The 18,281-nt window shown below is 46.4% G+C and overlaps 1 protein-coding gene across 14 annotated transcripts in view; it reads left to right on the top strand.

The window, feature by feature from the left end:
* The window catches only part of PITPNM2 (phosphatidylinositol transfer protein membrane associated 2), a 122,419-nt gene that overhangs the window by 82,038 nt on the left and 22,100 nt on the right, over positions 1-18,281 (top strand). For all 14 annotated transcript variants that reach the window (XM_079322320.1, XM_079322321.1, XM_079322317.1 and 11 more), the window contains exons 7-15: positions 1,343-1,666; positions 4,495-4,590; positions 7,739-7,843; positions 8,702-8,772; positions 11,399-11,643; positions 12,106-12,295; positions 13,306-13,425; positions 13,724-13,935; positions 18,078-18,253. In XM_079322320.1, the coding sequence (XP_079178446.1) occupies positions 1,343-1,666; positions 4,495-4,590; positions 7,739-7,843; positions 8,702-8,772; positions 11,399-11,643; positions 12,106-12,295; positions 13,306-13,425; positions 13,724-13,935; positions 18,078-18,253 (1,539 nt within the window). The remainder of the gene's footprint in view (positions 1-1,342; positions 1,667-4,494; positions 4,591-7,738; positions 7,844-8,701; positions 8,773-11,398; positions 11,644-12,105; positions 12,296-13,305; positions 13,426-13,723; positions 13,936-18,077; positions 18,254-18,281) is intronic.

Raw genomic sequence — 18,281 nt, 5'->3', positions numbered from 1 at the left:
AATATGCTTTTTGTGTGTTTAAGAAAACAAACAAGCAAAAAGTGATTGCTGAAAATAAACTGGACCTTTAGGCTGATATCACAGAAACTGTGACAGTAGTGGGATCTGAGGTTTTCTGTACAACAGGGAAGCCTGTGTTGCTGGAAGCACCTCAGAAGCCCTGCACAGGTGGGACCATCCCCTTTTGGCCATGCTCCTGGAGGTGGAGAGTGGCTTGTGAGGGATGTCCTTCCTCATGGTGCTGCTCAGAGAGCTTGATCTGCAGCTCCCAAAACCTCAATGATTCTGATTAGCCTGTTGATTGCTCCCTTAATCCCACTGACAGCAAATGCCACTGGTGATTTTGGCTTGTCCTTCAACCCATCTCTGCCTCAGTTTCCTAGTAATTAAAGAGGAGACAATGTTAATTGATTGTTTAATATCAGAAAAACTCCAGAGGATCAGTTGGTCAGTATTTACAGAAGCTTTAAAAGCATCATTACTGCTGTGTGATCCCATCAGGAATAAATAGCAGTTTGGAGTTTTGACCTGTTGTGAGCTTTTAAGGAATAATGTTGGTGAAAATCCTGAGTGTGACTCGTATGTTTTAAAGTGTGGGGGTGTGATGATGTTAGTGAGTGAGTCTAAGTCTTGAGGAGAGTATCTGCTGCCTGGTCAGATGCAGTGCGTGTTGATACTGAGGCTGTTCTTCCTTTCAGGTATGTGATACGTTGAAATATTTTAAATTGGTTTTACCCACTCCATTTTTCTCCTGCAGCAGAAGACAGATGGTATCTGCAAAATAAAGCATCTTTATTCCCTCCCTTACTTTGCTTTCTATCCCATTATCTCAGAAGCTCCCATTTGTGATACTGTTTTAATGATACATAGAAACCAGGTGCAGAAAAGGGGTTTCCAAGGAAAGGAAAGGTGTGGAATGTGCTTCTGTAATGTAACAACAGGGGAGGGCAGTGGATGATTAATCAAGGAATGACTTGAAACTCTCCAGGATTAAGGAAAAAAAAAATCTGTTGTTTTGTTTTGTTTTAAATTCCTGGTAATATATTTCACTTTGAAGATGAGACCCAAACGTTACAACTTCCTAGAACTTCAGGGACTTGAAACTGTGTTCTGTGTGTGGCTCCTCCTTGGTGAAACAAACCAAAATCTTCCATCCAAAACTAGGAAATGCCATTCTGAGTTAAAAGCAGTGACAGAAGACTGGCTGATTTCAGTGCACAGGAAGAATTGAGGAGATAAAGTACATGCAGAGAGCAGGTTGTCACCCTGCCCGTGGCTGGCTGTCCCTGCCATGGCAGGTTTGGAGGGCAGTCAGTGGTGACGGGGCCCCTGTGCTTGGCAGGGCTGCGGAAGGTGATGGTGCGGGCGCACCGCCAGGCCTGGTGCTGGCAGGACGAGTGGTACGGGCTCACCATCGAGGACATCCGGCAGCTGGAGAAGGAGGCCCAGCTGATGCTGGCCCAGAAGATGGCCCAGTTCTGTGGAGAGAATGAGCCAGAGCAGCACGGTGTCAAGGACACTCCTGGGGACAAGGACGTGGAGCCCAGCACGGGCTCACCTGCAGACACCGAGGACGTCTCTGCCAACAGCGACGCGGCCTCGGGCAGGTCGCTCACCAAGCAATGGTCCACCTCCTCCAAGTCCTCACGCTCTTCTAAGAGAGGAGGTAAGAGATGCTGCCCGTGATTTGCTTTCCTGAACTCGTGGAGGTTGGGCTTTTGGGAGGTTGGACCATGTCTCCTTGTGGCAGGTGCCTTTGGGACGATGTGTATTAGTCCTATGGGTCCTGTTAGCTCAGCTTCTCTGCTGGTGCTGCAGGCTCAGTCTTCTCAGGCTTCTTCTGTTTTGGGTTTGGGAAGGTTTCTAATCATCCCATAACTGTGACTCAGTGTCCCGTGGCAGAGCTGTTGCCAATGTCAAAAGCACAAAATCTGTAAAAACACTATAGAGAAGCAATCAGGGGCTGGCTGGCAGCACTGGGACTCAAAACACAACCAGCAGCACAGAGTTAGTCCTTGTTACTCAGGAGCCACTGGTGGCTTTCCAAGACCCTTCCATGGTGTTCCCTTCTGGGCATCAGCTTATCTTTGATACCTGTGTCACAGCAGGTACCTGTGCTCCTTGGCCAGGGTTCTGTGCCACCATGTAGCTGTCATTTCAGGAGGGGTGTTTGGCTCCATGGGGCTGCACACAGTGAAACATCTCATCAGCTCCAGGGGAGAACCAAGGCAGGAACCCCCAAAGGTGCGTGGGGGCTGCTGCCTTCCCCTGGTGATGATGTGCAGTAACTGTTTGGAGAGAAAACCTCACCCAGGGATTATGTGGGACTGTACATTCCCTTTCAAACACCATTCAGGAGGCTTTAGGATTTTGATGTTAAAGCTCTGCTGTGGATTCTCTGCCAAGACTCAGCTTTGGATTTTGTTACTCACCTCTCCCTTGGGACTCACCTTGTTTTGCTGTACTTCCCTTCTTTGACCCATTCTGTACAAAGAGGTGAATCCCTGGTGTGTTACAGCCACGAAGTTCAAACCCTCAGCAATTCCCTCTCTGTTTAGCCAAGTGCTGCTGGTAGCAGGGAGATAGCAGCTCTCACTGCAACAGGGAAAAAAATAATGAAAACCCCAAGGGGCAGCATTTCTTCCAGTGATGGTGGAAGGGAACATCTGGGTGAGTGAAGCTTTTCCATCTATCATATGCACTAAATATCGGGAGTTGAGTCTCCATTTTTATTTCCCACTCCATCACTGATTTCATGGCGGGGTGAACGAGAGAGGAGCAGTAGTTTTACCTTGCCATGACTCACTCGAGTGAGCCCCAGGGAAGAACCTACCAGATCCTTCATAAATCACTGCATAAAGATAAAAATACTGGCTACTTTGCCTGCACCAGGATTTTATATTGATGCACCCATCTTCCATTATGCTCTTTGCACAAACCCCCTCTTCCACTGCTGACATGTTCACTGGGAGCTGGAGTTTTCAGACCTCTCAGGATTTCACTTGAAGGTTTTCACTGGGAGCCAAGCATGAATTTCTTTTCGACTGCAGAATGTCTCAGCTTTTACAAGAAAAAGTAATGAAAGAAATTAATTGTGATGTGCTGGGAAGTACGTCACACAGATATTTTAATCCTCCTTCATGCTGGCAGCACATTACCATATGGAAGCAAGGAGGGCTGTCGCGACGCACCGCCACCTCCAGCTGAAAAAAATGCCTTTTCTCCAAAAGATTTTCCTTTCCTCCACCCGAGTGAGACCTCTGGTGATGGCAGGACCCTTGTCACCCTCCCATATGTTATTAGGTGCTCTATTTTTAGCAACTATTATGCGAGTGCCTTGACGTCACTCCAGTGAATTAGCTCTGCTCCGCCACCTCCTCGCTGGCTGCTCCCCAGGGGTGGGCACTGGCTGCTGGGGTGCTGAGCTGTAATTACATGACTCTGCACAGGGTCTCCAGCCTCGTTCCATGTGACAGCCGGGGGGGAAGATCAGAAGAATTTTACTTTTATATTCCACTGGGTTGGAACAATAGCACGAAAGGGCTCGTGCGGCTGTCACAGTAACCGGAGCCTTTCAGGCTCTTGGATATGCTAAATGAGAACTTGTCAGTCTCCTCAGGTTTTTGCTGGGTTAGGTGGCTGCTGTGAGTGCTTTGTGTGCTGTATGTGGCAGGCACGAGGGTCAAACCCTCTCTCCCATCGTTCTCTGGACAGCGCTGCCTTCAGCAGGCGGCTGTTCTGAGACAACTTCAGCCAAGAAGAGCTCAGGCTGCACGACTGGTAAATTATAACTGAAAAAAAGAAAGGCAGAAGCCATAATGTGTTTATATTTAGCTCAGAGAACTCTGGAGGAGAAAGTGAAAGGGAGCAGTAGGTGTGAGAACAGGAGGGCAAACAGCACTAAAAGGACTTTGGGGTTTCTCCTTGCTCTATCAGGACTGCCGCTCCCTTTGAAGTTGTCGGACAGCATGTTGTTTAAATCATTCAAGTTTAAAGTTTAAATAGATCTCTAATCCAATTTGTGTGGAAGCAATTTCCTTCCAGAAAACAGATTATTCCTCTCCAGACTGCTCTGCTCAGCTACCCACCCGAAAGTTAGCGAAGCAGAGGCATGGCTTGTGTGCTGATGAGAGGCACAGAGAGAGCTTCCAATCAGCCTGCTTCCTTCCTAATTGCAAACTTTAAAACCCAGCTGATTTTGCACGTCCTACTAACAATTATAAATAGCTGCCATTCAAAATAGCAGAAGAGGGATCCAAGCAGCTTTGCTTTAATGTAGCATCTTGCTGGCAGGTTCTACCAACAGTAAACAAACAGGATCTGTAAAGCGGTACACTGACATCACACCAGCATCATCGGGGTTTTGTGTTTTTTAATATTGCAGCAGTGAATTTTCTTAGAGAGCACATGATTCTTCCTCCAGCCAAGATCATGTTGGGAACTCTCCGTCTTGTCGATGTAGCGTTTTGCATAAAGCTTTTTTGTTTTTTCCAGCAAGTCCCTCGCGCCATAGTATCTCCGAGTGGAGGATGCAGAGCATTGCCAGGGATTCAGATGACAGCTCAGATGATGAATTCTTTGATGCACATGGTATGTGGAGCCTAAATCACCATCATCCCTTCCCTGAAATGGTGGGGTAAGAGAACGGAAGGCATGCAGGGCGGGGGGTGAGCAGGGAAGGAAATGAGACTTTTTTACTTTGAAGCCTTTCCTTTCTAACCATGACATGCAGCTTTTGGTGCAGCTTCTTCCAGCACCCCCAGCAGACTCTGACATTAATGCAGCACCATTGCAGGTGCAGTCTGAGCTGTTTGAGGGGATCTCGAGCAGTCTTGGCCCTAGGGGCTGTATTTTATTTGGTGCAAATGAGTGTGCGTGAAATCCAGCAGTACTAACTGGGCTGTGGGTGTGTCCTAATGATTCACTGTGACTGATTATTTTTCTAATTTGTTTTTTAATCAGTAAGAGGTACGATTAATTGTGTTGTCTGGGCCTGAAGAGATCCAAATTTGCCTGTATTAACTCCTCATTCTGCCATTCCAATAAATGCAACAGTGAATGCAGCAAGGTACTTCAGGTGCCAAAATTAATCAGTGTTTGTTTCAGAATTCTCAAAGTAATTTTGATTATCTGTATTAAGAGAACACTGTTACTTTTTTTTCCTCTGTGCATGTATGTGTGAAGAAGCTTTGTTCCACTGCACTCATTTATATATTATACTTATGCAAATTTAAGCTTGAAGGGCTCCATCTCTATTGACAACAGATGGACTCTCCTCCCAGCTGGTCTGATGGAAGTGAGAGGTGCAATATTTACTGATAGAGCTGGGAAATGCAGTTGTTAGAAGATGACCCCCCCAGTTTTGCAAGGCAGAATTTCACTGATGCTCAGCCAAAATTCAGCCTCCAAAAATTGATAAGTGTTGTGTTCCAGAGGAGTTCTACCATGAGTGTTTAGGCATGAGTCTCCAACTGTGGGGTGGAAAGGGCTGTGTTAGTGTGGTGACCTGCACAACAGCCGCTGAAACGGTTGGGACGTTTCAGTTTGGATAAATGTGTGTCTCCTGCTGGGAAAGGGAAGGGCCAACTTAAACTAAGTATCTTTATTTATTAACTTACGTAGCATTTACAACAAGTATGTGAGGGATTTATTGGAGCGATACACATACAAGGGAAGAGGAGTGAGTCATCCCAACAGCACCATCGCTGTCCATGTGCTTTTTGCCTTTTTAATTACTCAGTAATAAAACCGAGATGGAGACAGCTCTGCCTGGGATCCAGGGCCCTGGGGAATCCCTGGCATGCTCCTAACAGGCCTGGGAAGGGGAATTAACAAAAATGAGCCTTGTGCACCTCTGTTGCAATACTTGTAGGAGGTTGCTTGGAGTAAAAGCAGCTGCTCTCCTGCGAGTCTCTGTGTACGCACAGTTTGTCCTCTGCAGTCAGCACGGTTGGGTTGAAAAGTCTGCCTAAATCTGGTGGGATTTTGTCTCATGAGTCAAAGCCTTGTGCATGTGTGTGCAGCTGAACAGAGCCCCATCCCCAGGAGGGGCCTCTTGGTGCCCCTTGGCCAGCAGAGACTCCGGGTGTGTGAGCAGGGCTGGGGCTGAGCTCGCAGCTCATCCTGCGGGATCGGTACCATGGGAACTGGCAGGGCTCAGGATGTGAGTCAAAGCCAGCAGAGTTCCTCAGAAGTGCTTCCCATACACACACACACACATTTCCTCCCAGTGCAGTGGGTGTAGCCTGAGCCCGAGAAGATTCCTTGTCTCCAGCTTCCCACTCACCCTCATTCACTGGTAAAGATAGTGACAAAAACTGTAATATCGAATATCCATCCTGTAATAATGCTAATAATGGGAGTAATATCCCATTCAGGGATCACTGGAGCAGCAGTAAGGGCTGTAATTAGACCTCTCAAGGAATTAAGTTTAATATTTAGATTAAGTTGCTGGAGGATCTTTGAGTGCAGTCATCCTCTTAATTCTCTGCCAGCACGTGTGTTACAGGCCTGTGCTTTCCACTAGCTCTGGACAGGCAGCTCCACACTCCCGTGTGCAGGGAAATTGGGATTTACTCAGATTTTTTCCATGGCTGAAAAAGGAAATGGCATGCTGGTGCAAAATTTCCAGGTTGCTCTCTTTTTATGGTCAAAGTTGAAATAGAAACTCCTAAAAATAATCAGGCTTTGCTTGGATCTTCTCTTAGTGCCCTTCATACAATTTTTTTAAGCTACTCTCAGATTTGCTGAAGAGATTAATATATTTCATAACCTTTTTTTGTTCCCCATTGTGGGAAGCTTCCAGCTAATTATTTTCTTAGTAACTGTACAGCAATAAGAAAGGGGAAATCCTAGTCTGGGACTCTGAAGATTACAGCTTTTAGATCTTCAAGACATCTGTAATTACTGCTGTTATTACGTTTATAATTCTTTATTAAATTTACAAGCCCAAAATTTTCAGGAAAGACATACTAAGCACAGAGGTATAAATAAATTAGAAAGCACTTAACCATCATAGCAGCAAAAGATATTCCATGGGAAAAAAAAAAAAGAAGAGAAAGGAGAGCTCCCCTTTGTATGTCTCTTCCTTTTAATTACACTTGTAAGAACATAATGTTTTTGGGATCCTTATTCTTTATTGACAATAGTTAAACTGAACCAGAGGGTTTGGTAGATACTGAGGTAGGAAAGTGAAGGCAGTTCCATGCTGTGTGTCTCATCTCTTGAGGAAATCAACCTGGGGAGTTCACATTCCCTTTATTGCTCCAGCCTTTTTAGGTGTTTGGTCCTATGAGCAGCAGTGAACCTTGTCCCTTCTTGCCCTAGAGAAATCCCACAGCTCTCGAACAGGGCTGGGAGGATCCCAGTGGCAATCCTTGCTTTGTCCTCTCCTGTGCTGGAGCATTCTGGCAGCTTCAGCACCATCAGAGAGAATGGCAAAGCCAAGGCCAAACGTGGTACCTTAGATGGTAGCATTAAAAATCCAAATTATTTTTTCCATGTTTAAGGAGTTTTGCCTGTTTAAATCATGCAACTAAAACATTTTGTTTACTTTTCAAAAGGTGCTTTGGTTTCTATATAACAAAAGCTGGTAAAGTATATGGTTTATTTTGACTTAAGCTATCCAAATCTGTATAGATTGCACAGAGTTGTGGGTTTTATTTAAAATTCTGCTTTTTGCTCTTTTCTGTATACATATTTTTGTGTTTGTGACTCTCAAAAAATCTGTTTTTTAAAGAGGACTTGTCTGACAATGAGGAAATGTTCCCGAAGGAAATAACCAAATGGAGTTCCAACGATCTGATGGATAAAATTGAAACCCCCGAATGTGATGATGTCCAGGGTAATTCTTTTCCAAGTACCAACTGCATGTGCTATTTTACAGTATTTCCAGGCAATTGTTACAGCCTCATTGTGAGCAAGGTAAAACTTGTTATCCTCTTCTTACAAAGGGAGAAGCTGAGACAGAGCATAAAAATGACTGCCCAGTGCTGCTGGAAAAGATTTGCTCAGTGGGAGCTGGGATAGCTTTTGATTCTCTTTTATTTTCCACATTGGTTTGCCTCCTTTGTGTGACAGCCAGGATTCTCTCATATAATGATGAAATATCCTAGCTCTGTCTCAAATGACTTGAATTTCTCCTGGCTCTTCTTTCCTTTTGCTCCATCCTTTGTTCCTGACTGTATCTGCCTCAGTTTTATTTTCTGCTCATCATTATGAAATGGTGAAAGGAAGCTGTAGCTCCTCAACCAGAGCGATTCACGGTGGAAGGTGACACTCAGGCTTTTTCTACAAAGTCAGTCTGTGTAGGCACAGATGTAGGAATACATCAGATCTCTCCTCCCCAGCATAGTTCAAGCAATTCCTTTTATTTTCCCACAAACCAATCATTTCTGACAGTCGTGCAGGGATTTCCCATTGTTGCCATTCTTAATAAAGCAGCAGTTCCAGATCACTGGAATGAGAGAAGAGCTCACTAATGTCCTCAGCTCTTACCCAGGTTATGAGAAATTGCTGGAAAATAAATGACCCAGCATTGCCCAGGCTTCTCAGGTGGAAGGAGGCAGGAAGGAGGGAAAGGATGATTTGATGAAATAATGAAGGAGATGTGAGGCATTGGAACAAGCAGTCTCTTTGTGGAAGAATGTCTTTGCCAAAGAGCATCTGGCAGTGCTGACATTTTACACCTCTGTGCTTGCAGGTGACTTGTACCAGGAGACATCAGCAGAATACCACGTTGGCTCCAGTGTGGAGAGGCTCAGCATCATTGAGGTGAGTGCTTTGAGTGCTTTGGTTGCTTGTAAGGAGACCCTTTGCTGCTGGGATGTCTCTGGGTGGGATAAATGGGTCCCTTTGCTGTGAGCAGTGTCTTGCCTCCATGTGCTGCTGAGCCCCACCAACACCTTTGTGTGTGTCCTTCTGTAATTCAGATTTAAGGGATTTTTCACCCATCTTTTGAACATTATATAGAAAATGCTGTGTAGTTTGCAGGCAGCATCAGGTATCCAGCTAAAAGAGCCTGGTATTCCTGTGGGGATCAGAGCAGGTCAGGACTGTGTAGAGCTGTCCTGCAATGCCAGATGAGCAAGTGTGGATGTGGGAGTGGGAGAACACGTTCCTGCAGCACCAAGGTGCAAAGGACAGCACTCAGCTGTAGCACACAGCAGGGAGCTGCTCAGGGACTTGTTTGGAAACCAGTTATAGCACAGCCTGTGTCAGTATTCTGAGCAAAATAATAAATAAAAAACACCACACTGACCCAGCCCAGCTTTCTAGACTTCTGCAGTTCAGAGTCCTGGTGAGACTCCCTGGGCTGGCTGTTCTCATCCTGCCATCAGCAGCTGCCTGGCTGTGCTGCAGAGGTGGTGCAGCTGCTTTGCAGAGTGCCTACATTGTGTCTGAGTGGTCCATCAAAGGTCATGAGTTTTGGAATTACTGTCTGTGCCAGGCTCTAAGTTCAGGGTGGTTTGGCTTTTCCATAATAGACTGAGAGCTCAAGGCCATGAGGAGCGTGGGTGGCTGGGAGGGGAACAGCTCTGGCCACCTCCAAATAAGCAAATCACAGCCCTAAGATTTCTCTTGGAGCTCAAGATGGTGTGGGAAACTTGTCTTCTTTAGAGGGCTGTGCAAACTCAACCCCCTCCTGTTTCTGCCTTCATTTTAGAAAAAGAACAGACTTCAAAGCAAGATGAAAAAGACAGTTATTTGTAGTTGTTCACAAGCTGTCTGCTAAAACAGTATGAAAATCCTGTGCCACCAATTGCAATGATTTTCAGGTTAAAAGCTTCCCTCACCCGAAGGTGGTTCAGGATTTAGGTGTTTTAAGAGGCTCCAGATCTTACAAGGAAGTTCTGAATAGTTACCTCCACCCTGAAACTAATCAGCAGTTCCCAGCTTCCTTCAGAGCAGAAAGTAATGAACTGAAAGGTGCCTCCAAATCACTACTGATAAACTTCTGCATGACCTGAGCTTGGTGACTCATGTTGTTCTCCAAATGAACACTTAAAATACTTGTCTGGAAGCAGAAAAGGTGCTGAGATGCTTCAAGGGCTCCTCCTGTGCCTCCACCCAGGGAAGGGTTCACTGTGCAGGTGCTAAAACTGGAGCCAGAGAAGGTTTAAGGAGCAGGCATGAATACAGTGGAATGGTGATAAATAATTCAAGGCCATTCTTATGCAGGAGGTCTGGAAAAATGGTTATTACAGACTTGGATGAGAATTTTAATACTTCTGGTGGGCTGTGTAGTAAGACAAGCTTTAATATTATCTGGCAAAAATGTGATCTAGTTGTTAGGCTGCTAATGTGTGCCTGGGCATGCTTTCCTCCCACCAGCAGGTCTGTCAGGGACTCAATCACTGCTCAAAGGACAACAGGTGACTGAAGATGCTGGAATTAGAACAATTTGCCAAATGGAAAACATTGCTGCCTTCCAGCCTTTCCTTAGCCCCTCTCAATGGCAGCAGGGAGCTGCTCAGGATGTTGTGAGATGTTGTCTCTGTTAGCACAGGGGTCAGGTACAGGAGGGTTTGCACAGTTCTCACAGGTGTGGGATGGAGGATTTGAGTCCATCTGGGAGCTGTAAACACTGAAAGCCCTGGTAGCAAATAGATATTAAAAATAGTTCCTGCTCTGTTGTGCTACAATATGTGCACATGGATGCTCTTGTACCTGCCTGGGGCATCAGGACTGGGCTTACAGCTCTTCTGGCAGGGTATTAATGATAAGAATACAATTCCATCCTTCCCCCAAATTACAGCCTGACTGTTTAGGCAAAGAATTGATTTGACACAATAAGCCAAATTAGAATCTCTCACTGTGTTCATGCAGCAGTCCCCCAGCCACATGCTGGCCATTCCTTGGTTATGGGGTCATGAACTTTTTTCTTTTCAGTTCCTCTCTTGTGAAGTTTAAGCAAATCTGAAGTATTATTTATAACTTCTGTGTTAGGCAAACATGCAATGACTGATCTTCCCACAACTTCTCAGTAACTTGCCTCTTGCTGACCTGTTTGATCTCATTTCTTAATTTTGCTGAATTTGTTTCACTGCCAACTGCTGCAGCTGAGCTCAGCACCCCACAAAAAGCAGCACCCATCTCTTGTTTCTGTATTTTTCCACCCTAATATGCATAAGGATGTCTCTACTGCTGCCATGTTTTACCTGCATACAATTTTATGCAGGCTGGTTTTTTTGCTTTCAGCATTCCTTCTGCTTCTGACAAGTCAGACTGAGACTGTGTGCATTTGTGTATGCACAAGTGTAGGATAAGAGACCTGGAAGGAGTGCTCAGGTTCTCAGCATTATATTGTGGTATATCTAATGGCCTTTGCCATAAATTAAGCAGAAGTCACACCCCTTTGAAAAAGTGTTTCTGTGTTCTCTCTTCCATCCCCACCTAGGATGAATCAGTGCAGCCATTAATGCAGCCAAGTAAAATCCATGTCCTCCTCTTGGTCCTCCATGGAGGGAACATCCTGGACTCAGGAAGTGGTGACCAGAGCTCCAAGCAGGGGGATGTCAACACCATCACAACTGTGTTTGACACGGTGATGAGGGTGCATTACCCAGCTGCTCTGGGACACATTGCCATCAAACTTGTCCCCTGCCCAGCCATCTGCTCTGAAGCTTTTTCCCTGGTGTCCAGGTAAGCTGATGCTGTTTTATCATGGAGTGGGGGTTTTTGGGGGGTTTGTTTTGTTTTATTTGTTTCCCTGAGATGCTCTGCATGTAACACTGAGAGCTCTGACCCTGCTTTGAGAATGCATTTATTAATGTACCAGCCAGGCATTCAATCTCGATTTCATACTTAGCTGCAGTGAATACAGTAATCATGCAGCACAAGTTCTGAGATTGATTTATTCTAATTAATCCAATAAATATTAGGGATTTAATTCCTTGTCTGGGGGTTGTTCTGTCAGTGTAAGCATGTTGTCCTTGAAGATTTACGTTTGATGGGAGGGAAAGATTTATTAAGCTCTCACCCATTCACAGAAGAATAAATGGCCTTTCTGTCTTGAGGCTTTTTTTTTTTTATGAACCACAACACTTGACTGTGCTGCCTGCAAGTTGTTTTCCCCATATTCCCACTGTCTCTTGCCCTCTGCAGCCTCAGCCCATACAGTTATGACGAGGGCTGCCTGTCCAACAGCCAGGATCACATTCCCCTCGCTGCGCTCCCCCTGCTCGCCACGTCCTCCCCACAGTACCAAGAAGCTGTGGCCACTGTCATTGTCAGAGCCAACCAGGCCTACAGTGAGTTCATCAAGTCCCAGGAGGGCACCTCCTTCAATGGCCAGGTGAGCCAGGGGCTGCTCTGGCCACAGCCAGAGGAAGAACAAATGAAGCAATTTCCTTCTGAAATTCTCTTTGCCTTAAATCTCTCAGGAGGATGAAAACACAACAGTGTTGGGCTGCAATAAGGAAGTGTTGTGCTTTCCTTTTCTTTCTTTCTGAGAAGGAGAGATTATTGCTGGTGCATTGTCCTGAACCTTTGGGATTCAAAGCAAAGTCTGTGTTTGTGTTCAGAAATGAAGCTCCAAAGCTGTGAAGTCAATCAGGTTTCAGCATGACACACCTTGCCCGAGCAGGAATGCTGCCTTTGTTACTAAACATGGTTTCTTCCCCATTGCAAACCAAGGCTGTTTAAGCATTCCTGGCTTTAAAGGACCTTCAGCAGCTCATGTTGGAGCTGTCACACCCATGGGTTTATTTTTTTGAGGCTGTGCAGCTGCTGCACCCCATGAAGAGCATGACTTGGCCTCACACCTCTGAGCAAAGTGACTCCCTGGCCCCACAAGGGCAGAGACATTGGAGGAGCTGTCACACTGCACTGCAATCATGTTCTTTATCCACCCTGAGCTTCTTCCCAGCCAGCCCTCTCCTACCCAGGGATCTTGGTGCTTTGCTGTGCCTGCCTGCTCATACCCTTGGAGGACACTGTTGTCCCCTCAGGATACAAACAGGCAGATGCTTCCCTGAGGTAGCACAGGCAGCTGGCAAGGGGGCTCCAGCTTGATTTCTGCAGTTAGCACCAGGATCAGAGCTCTGTCTTGCTGTCCTGTTGCTCCAGTTGGCTGGTGGGGACAGCCAGGACACCTGAGCTGTGGGAGAGAATGGGAGTCTGCAGGCAGTGATGGATTTCACTGGCTGAACAGTTTTACTGATGAAGGCACTGGGCATCCTGTTCCTCCAGCTTGTCCAGCTGTAATCCAACTGGTAGTTCTGAACTGAAGTCAAGAGACTTGTTTTTTTAAATGTCCTTATTATTCCTCCTCCTGTCCTCACCTGCTTCTGTTTCCTGTCTCAGGTGTGCTTGGTAGGGGACTGTGTTGGAGGGATCCTGGGGTTTGATGCCTTATGCTACAGCAATCAGACTGTGTCTGAGAGCCAGAACAGCAGTCGGCGGGGGAGCGTGGTGAGTGTCCAGGTAATGCTGGCTCCCAGTTCCTCCACAGAGCCTGGTTTTGGTCAGGATCCCCTGAAACAACAAAGGCTCTGTTCCTTAGCAATGGCAGACATGTCTTAAGGTGCCCATGGGTGTCAGTTAGGTGTGTTTGCTCTAAACAGGGATGTTTCACCCTCTGGTGTGAGGCATCACCCACACTTTAGGGAGTGATTTGGCCTCAACTGGATGTTGGGGTAAGTGGGGAAAGGAGGATAGGAGGGAGGTGTTACAATGTGGGTGTATTCTTAATTCAGCTGAATCCATACATTTCAAATCCCAGGATACTGACCTTCTGTCTCCTGGAATAACGGTGAACAACAGCCACTGTTCCAGTGGCTCTAATCTGGAAGCCAGCAGACACCTCAGCAGGAGCAACATTGATATTCCTCGTAGCAATGGAGAAGATCCAAAGAAGCAGCTGCCAAGAAAAAGAAGTGATTCATCCACTTATGAACTGGACACGATAAAGCAGCATCAAGCCTTTCTTTCAAGGTAAGATTTAAGATTTGGAAGGAACAGATCCAGAGTGTGGTAGAGCTGAGGGTAGTGTATCTGTAGAACCTGCATGTTGCTTTGTCATCCTGTGATAAGCAAGGTGGAGGAAAACAATTTAGATTAGAGTGTTATCGATTTCTGTGTGCTGTATATGCAAAAAAAATTAACAGCTTTCTTGCTGAGTGGCACTGAGGGAATCCAGCTTCTCTACTGCATCAGTGTTGCAATGACAAGAAACCCTTTGAGTTATGTGACAGCCAAGGCAGTGAGGGAACTGCTGCTCTGCTGTGCTTCAACTGTGGGATGGAGGTCAGAAAGCAAATGGAGAAATCGTGTTAGGGGACTCAGTGAAGCAGAACTGGGAGCCCAGTGTTGTATTAATTTTAAAGCATCTCTGAAACCTGATTTTGAGTTACTCTGTCCCCTGCCAGGGCTGTTTCATTGCACCAAGGACATGTTTCAAATTCATTACTCACTGCTGAAGCTCCCAATATCACATTTTTAAGCTTTTTCAAATGGACTTTTCAGAAATGTGTCTGTTAATATAACCCATGGAATTTTCTCAGCAGTCTGTCCATGGCCACTGATCATTTAGGGATTATTTCTGTAAACCCAGAGGATTTTTCTGACTGAATCTTCTTCTTCAACCTCTGGAACTAGACAGCCCAGACCTTTTCCTCCTGCAGGCCTGGAGGAACTGCAATAAATATATTCTTAATTCCTCTTTTCTCATGTCCCAGGAGCTGGGGAGCAGTGTCCCCCACAGCAAACTCCATTATCTGCATTGCAGCTGCATCCAAGGCTGTTCCTTCTGCCCTGTGCTGAGCTGAAGGCTTCCCCTGCATTTCTCCCCCTCCATCACTACTTGGAGTCATTGTTTTAGCACAGGGATTTGTGTTGTCCTGCCATGTCAGGGCCCTTCTGTAGATGATTTATAGGAGAGAGAATGTATCAAAGTCAATGGTGCTAGTGCACAGAGATAGGATATTCAGAAAGACAGCTGCATTTACAAAATCCACAATAAGGTTCTTGGCTATTTCCAGAAGGTTAATAAAAGGCAATCAGGATCTTGTTCTTGCCTCCTCAAAACAGTCTCCTGTATTACAGAGAAAATATGAGTTGTGCAAAAATGTACTGGTTCTCCTCCTTGTTATTGACCTCAGGGGTACAGACTCAGTTAAGGAAATCAGGCTGGCTATCTTCATGCATTTTTACACCTATTTTAGAGCAAGTGCTGGGCCTGATGTGGATAATGGATTGCTCATTTTGTTGTTCCAAATAGCTTTGTGCTGGTCCTTCCTGTTCCATCTCTGAAGGGCTCTGCCTGCACCCAACATGCAGCACTTGTGTGTCCCTGGCAAGAGCTGTCAGGATTCAGTGGGGTGACAGATGGATGCATCTTTACCTCTTAGGAGTTTTGTGTGGTTTTAAACCTCCATTTAGACCTTGAGCTGAAAAGTAGTCTCTTCCCAGGGGAAGAGGATTCCCTCAGGGGAAGAGGCAGGTTGAAGCTGCAGCAGGAGCTCTCTCTGAACATCTCTCACTCTGCTCTGTGGTGCAGGGGAGATGGGGAGCAGGGATTCACCTCACCCCTGGGGCAGGGGAGGTGGGGAGCAGGGATTCACCTCACCCCTGGTGCAGGGGAGGTGGGGAGCAGGGATTCACCTCACCCCTGGTGCAGGGGAGGTGGGGAGCAGGGATTCACCTCACCCCTGGTGCAGGGGAGGTGGGGAGCAGGGATTCACCTCACCCCTGGTTCAGGGGAGGTGGGGAGCAGGGATTCACCTCACCCCTGGTTCAGGAGAGATGGGGAGCAGGGATTCCCCTCACCCCTGGTGCAGGAGAGATGGGGAGCAGGGATTCCCCTCACCCCTGGTGCAGGGATTCACTCCTCCCCTCCTGCGTGGCAGCAGGACGTCTCTCCCACGCCCATCCCTGGACCTTGTTCTCCCAGCCAGCACCAGCAGAATGCCCTGTTGGCCTCTGCCATCAAGGAATGATTTTTCCCATGCAAAATCCAAGCTCTGGTGTGACGTGGCTTCAAGCAGGAGGTTGGCAGAATAGAGCCAAGTTTTCCTCCAGGGCTCAGCAGACGGGCAGCCTGGCACACAAGGACCTTTCTGTCCATGCCCACTGCAGATTTCAGCCTGTGCCAAAGACACTCATTTTTATTCATATATTAGACCTACCCACTTCTCTGGGATAATGCCCAGCAAGCCAGAGCAGCATCTGGAGATTACAATCACACATTTATTTTTAAATTCAGTCCTTCTGCACAACTACATTATTTCTGGCTGTGCCGTACTTGCATTATTGTAAATGAGTTGATTTGCTTCTGAAATCCATAAGCTCTTGTTTAATTAATGCACACAGTACATCTGCTGCTCTTTAAAGGGAGAACAGGGTACTGTAGGTTGCTTGGAGCATGATGGATCCAGAGTTCCCCTTGGCTCTCATTTCTTTTGATTGCTGGAAAGACGATACCAAGTTCCTGGCAAAAGGAGTGAAGATGTCCAATTTGCTCCGTGCTGTGCCTGCTCTGCTTCTTCCCTTCCCCACCAAGAGATGCTGTGGGAAGCTGTGTGGGATACCCCAAGCACCCTTTGCACCCATCCTGCCATTGGGACAGCTTTTCCTCTGGTTCCTTTGTTGGAATCCTGTTGCTGTCACCCTGCTTTCAGCAAAACCGAGCGTGTTGTAAATGACTTTGCATTCTTCACACACAGCAAACTCACTGCCTTGCATCTTGTTAGCTGAAGCAATTGTAGCTCCACCAAAGGTGCCTTGTTCTCAGAGCTGTTTCAGGGCTGTGCAGCTCAGCACTCTGATCTCATTCACATCACAGGAACAGGAGCAGGCTCGTTTTAGCTGTCACTGCTGTAACCTCCCGTGCCTCCTGCTTTGACACCAGTGTTGTGACTCCCCGTGATGTGTGTGTGTCTGGCATAAGTAACTGATCATTGCCTGGCTGGGAGCCGGGGAGCAGAGCTGTGCATGTGCGTGTGTGCAGCTCCAGAGGGAATGTGACAGCACAGCAGGAGCAGGGGGAGGCTCAGCATCCTTTGGGAATGCTGTTCAGCACAGGAGCTGTCTTTGGGATGATGTGTTCCTTATCTGCCATGGCAGGAAAGCAAAGTCTGGTGAAACTTGGTTTTCTTCCCCAAAAGTGTGAGTGTTTGCAGCCTCTCCTGAGCTGAGTGGCTGTGTCTGAGGGATCTTTGACTCTGGTGCTGAGGATGGTGAACAGGAACAGCCCTGTTTTGGGATCACAGCAGTGCTGGGCTGTCACTGTCCTCAGAACTGGCCTTGATGAGCCAGAGCTATTGTACATGAGGATGTGACAAGTACTGGTCACCACCTGGGGTTTTGTTCTGGGGACACAGAGCTGGCAGGAGACTGTTGGATTTGCGTCATTCCCAACTCCAGATCAGGAAACTATCCTACCCAACTCTTATGGTATCCATTTCTCCTGCATGTTTTCTAGAACCTGTTCTGATGCTTTTTAAAGTGTTTACAAACACCCTCTTAAGGCACTGCTGGTACTGCCTTCAACTCTCTGCTTCTAATTATGAAATAACCCACTGCAGCTGCCACTGGAATCTGTACAACCTGGAGAGCAAAGGGATTTTCAGCTTTATGCTTTTGGATGGGAATAGAAGCATCTCAGCCTTTTGTGAACCAAGTTATCAGTGATACACATCTGTCATTTCACTTTCCTAGATCTAGACTACAAAGAAGCAACTCTCCCTAACATGGGGGTGGATTCCCAGGATTTTCACTTAAGCATTCCTGCTGCTTTTTCTTCAGTGTCCAAGGAAAGTGTGAATTTACATCTCTATGTTAAACTGCGCATTGACCAGAGGTGGAATTTTGCAAACAGATTTGACACCTGAGAGAGGGAGGAAGAGCTGAACATGTATAGTAACAGCAACCATGGTTTTGATTCCTTAAAGAAAAAAACATTTTGAGGAGGTGGTGTGTAAATGAGCTCACGTGAAGCTTGGATTTGTACATTTAAATGTACAGTTCCTTCCCTGAAGAGATAAAAATTATATCCACTGTCAATCACTAATCCAGGCTTTAATAGTGAAAACACAGTGAGAATATAATTCAGACTTTATTTTCTGTTCTTGTCTCAGTTTACATTCCAGTGTCCTGAGAAATGACCCCACCTCCAGGCGATCCAGCAGCTCCACGATGCTGGATGGAGGAAATATTGGGAAGTTTGACTTTGAGATCACAGACTTCTTCCTCTTTGGCTCTCCCTTGGGTCTGGTGCTTGCACTGAGGAAAACTGTAATTCCAGCTCTTGACAGTAAGTGCTGGTGCAAACTGCTCCCTTG

The sequence above is a fragment of the Erithacus rubecula genome (genome assembly GCF_903797595.1).
Source record: "Erithacus rubecula genome assembly, chromosome: 19".
NCBI classification, from domain to species: domain Eukaryota; kingdom Metazoa; phylum Chordata; class Aves; order Passeriformes; family Muscicapidae; genus Erithacus; species Erithacus rubecula.
This window is presented reverse-complemented; position numbering and strand designations above follow the sequence as displayed.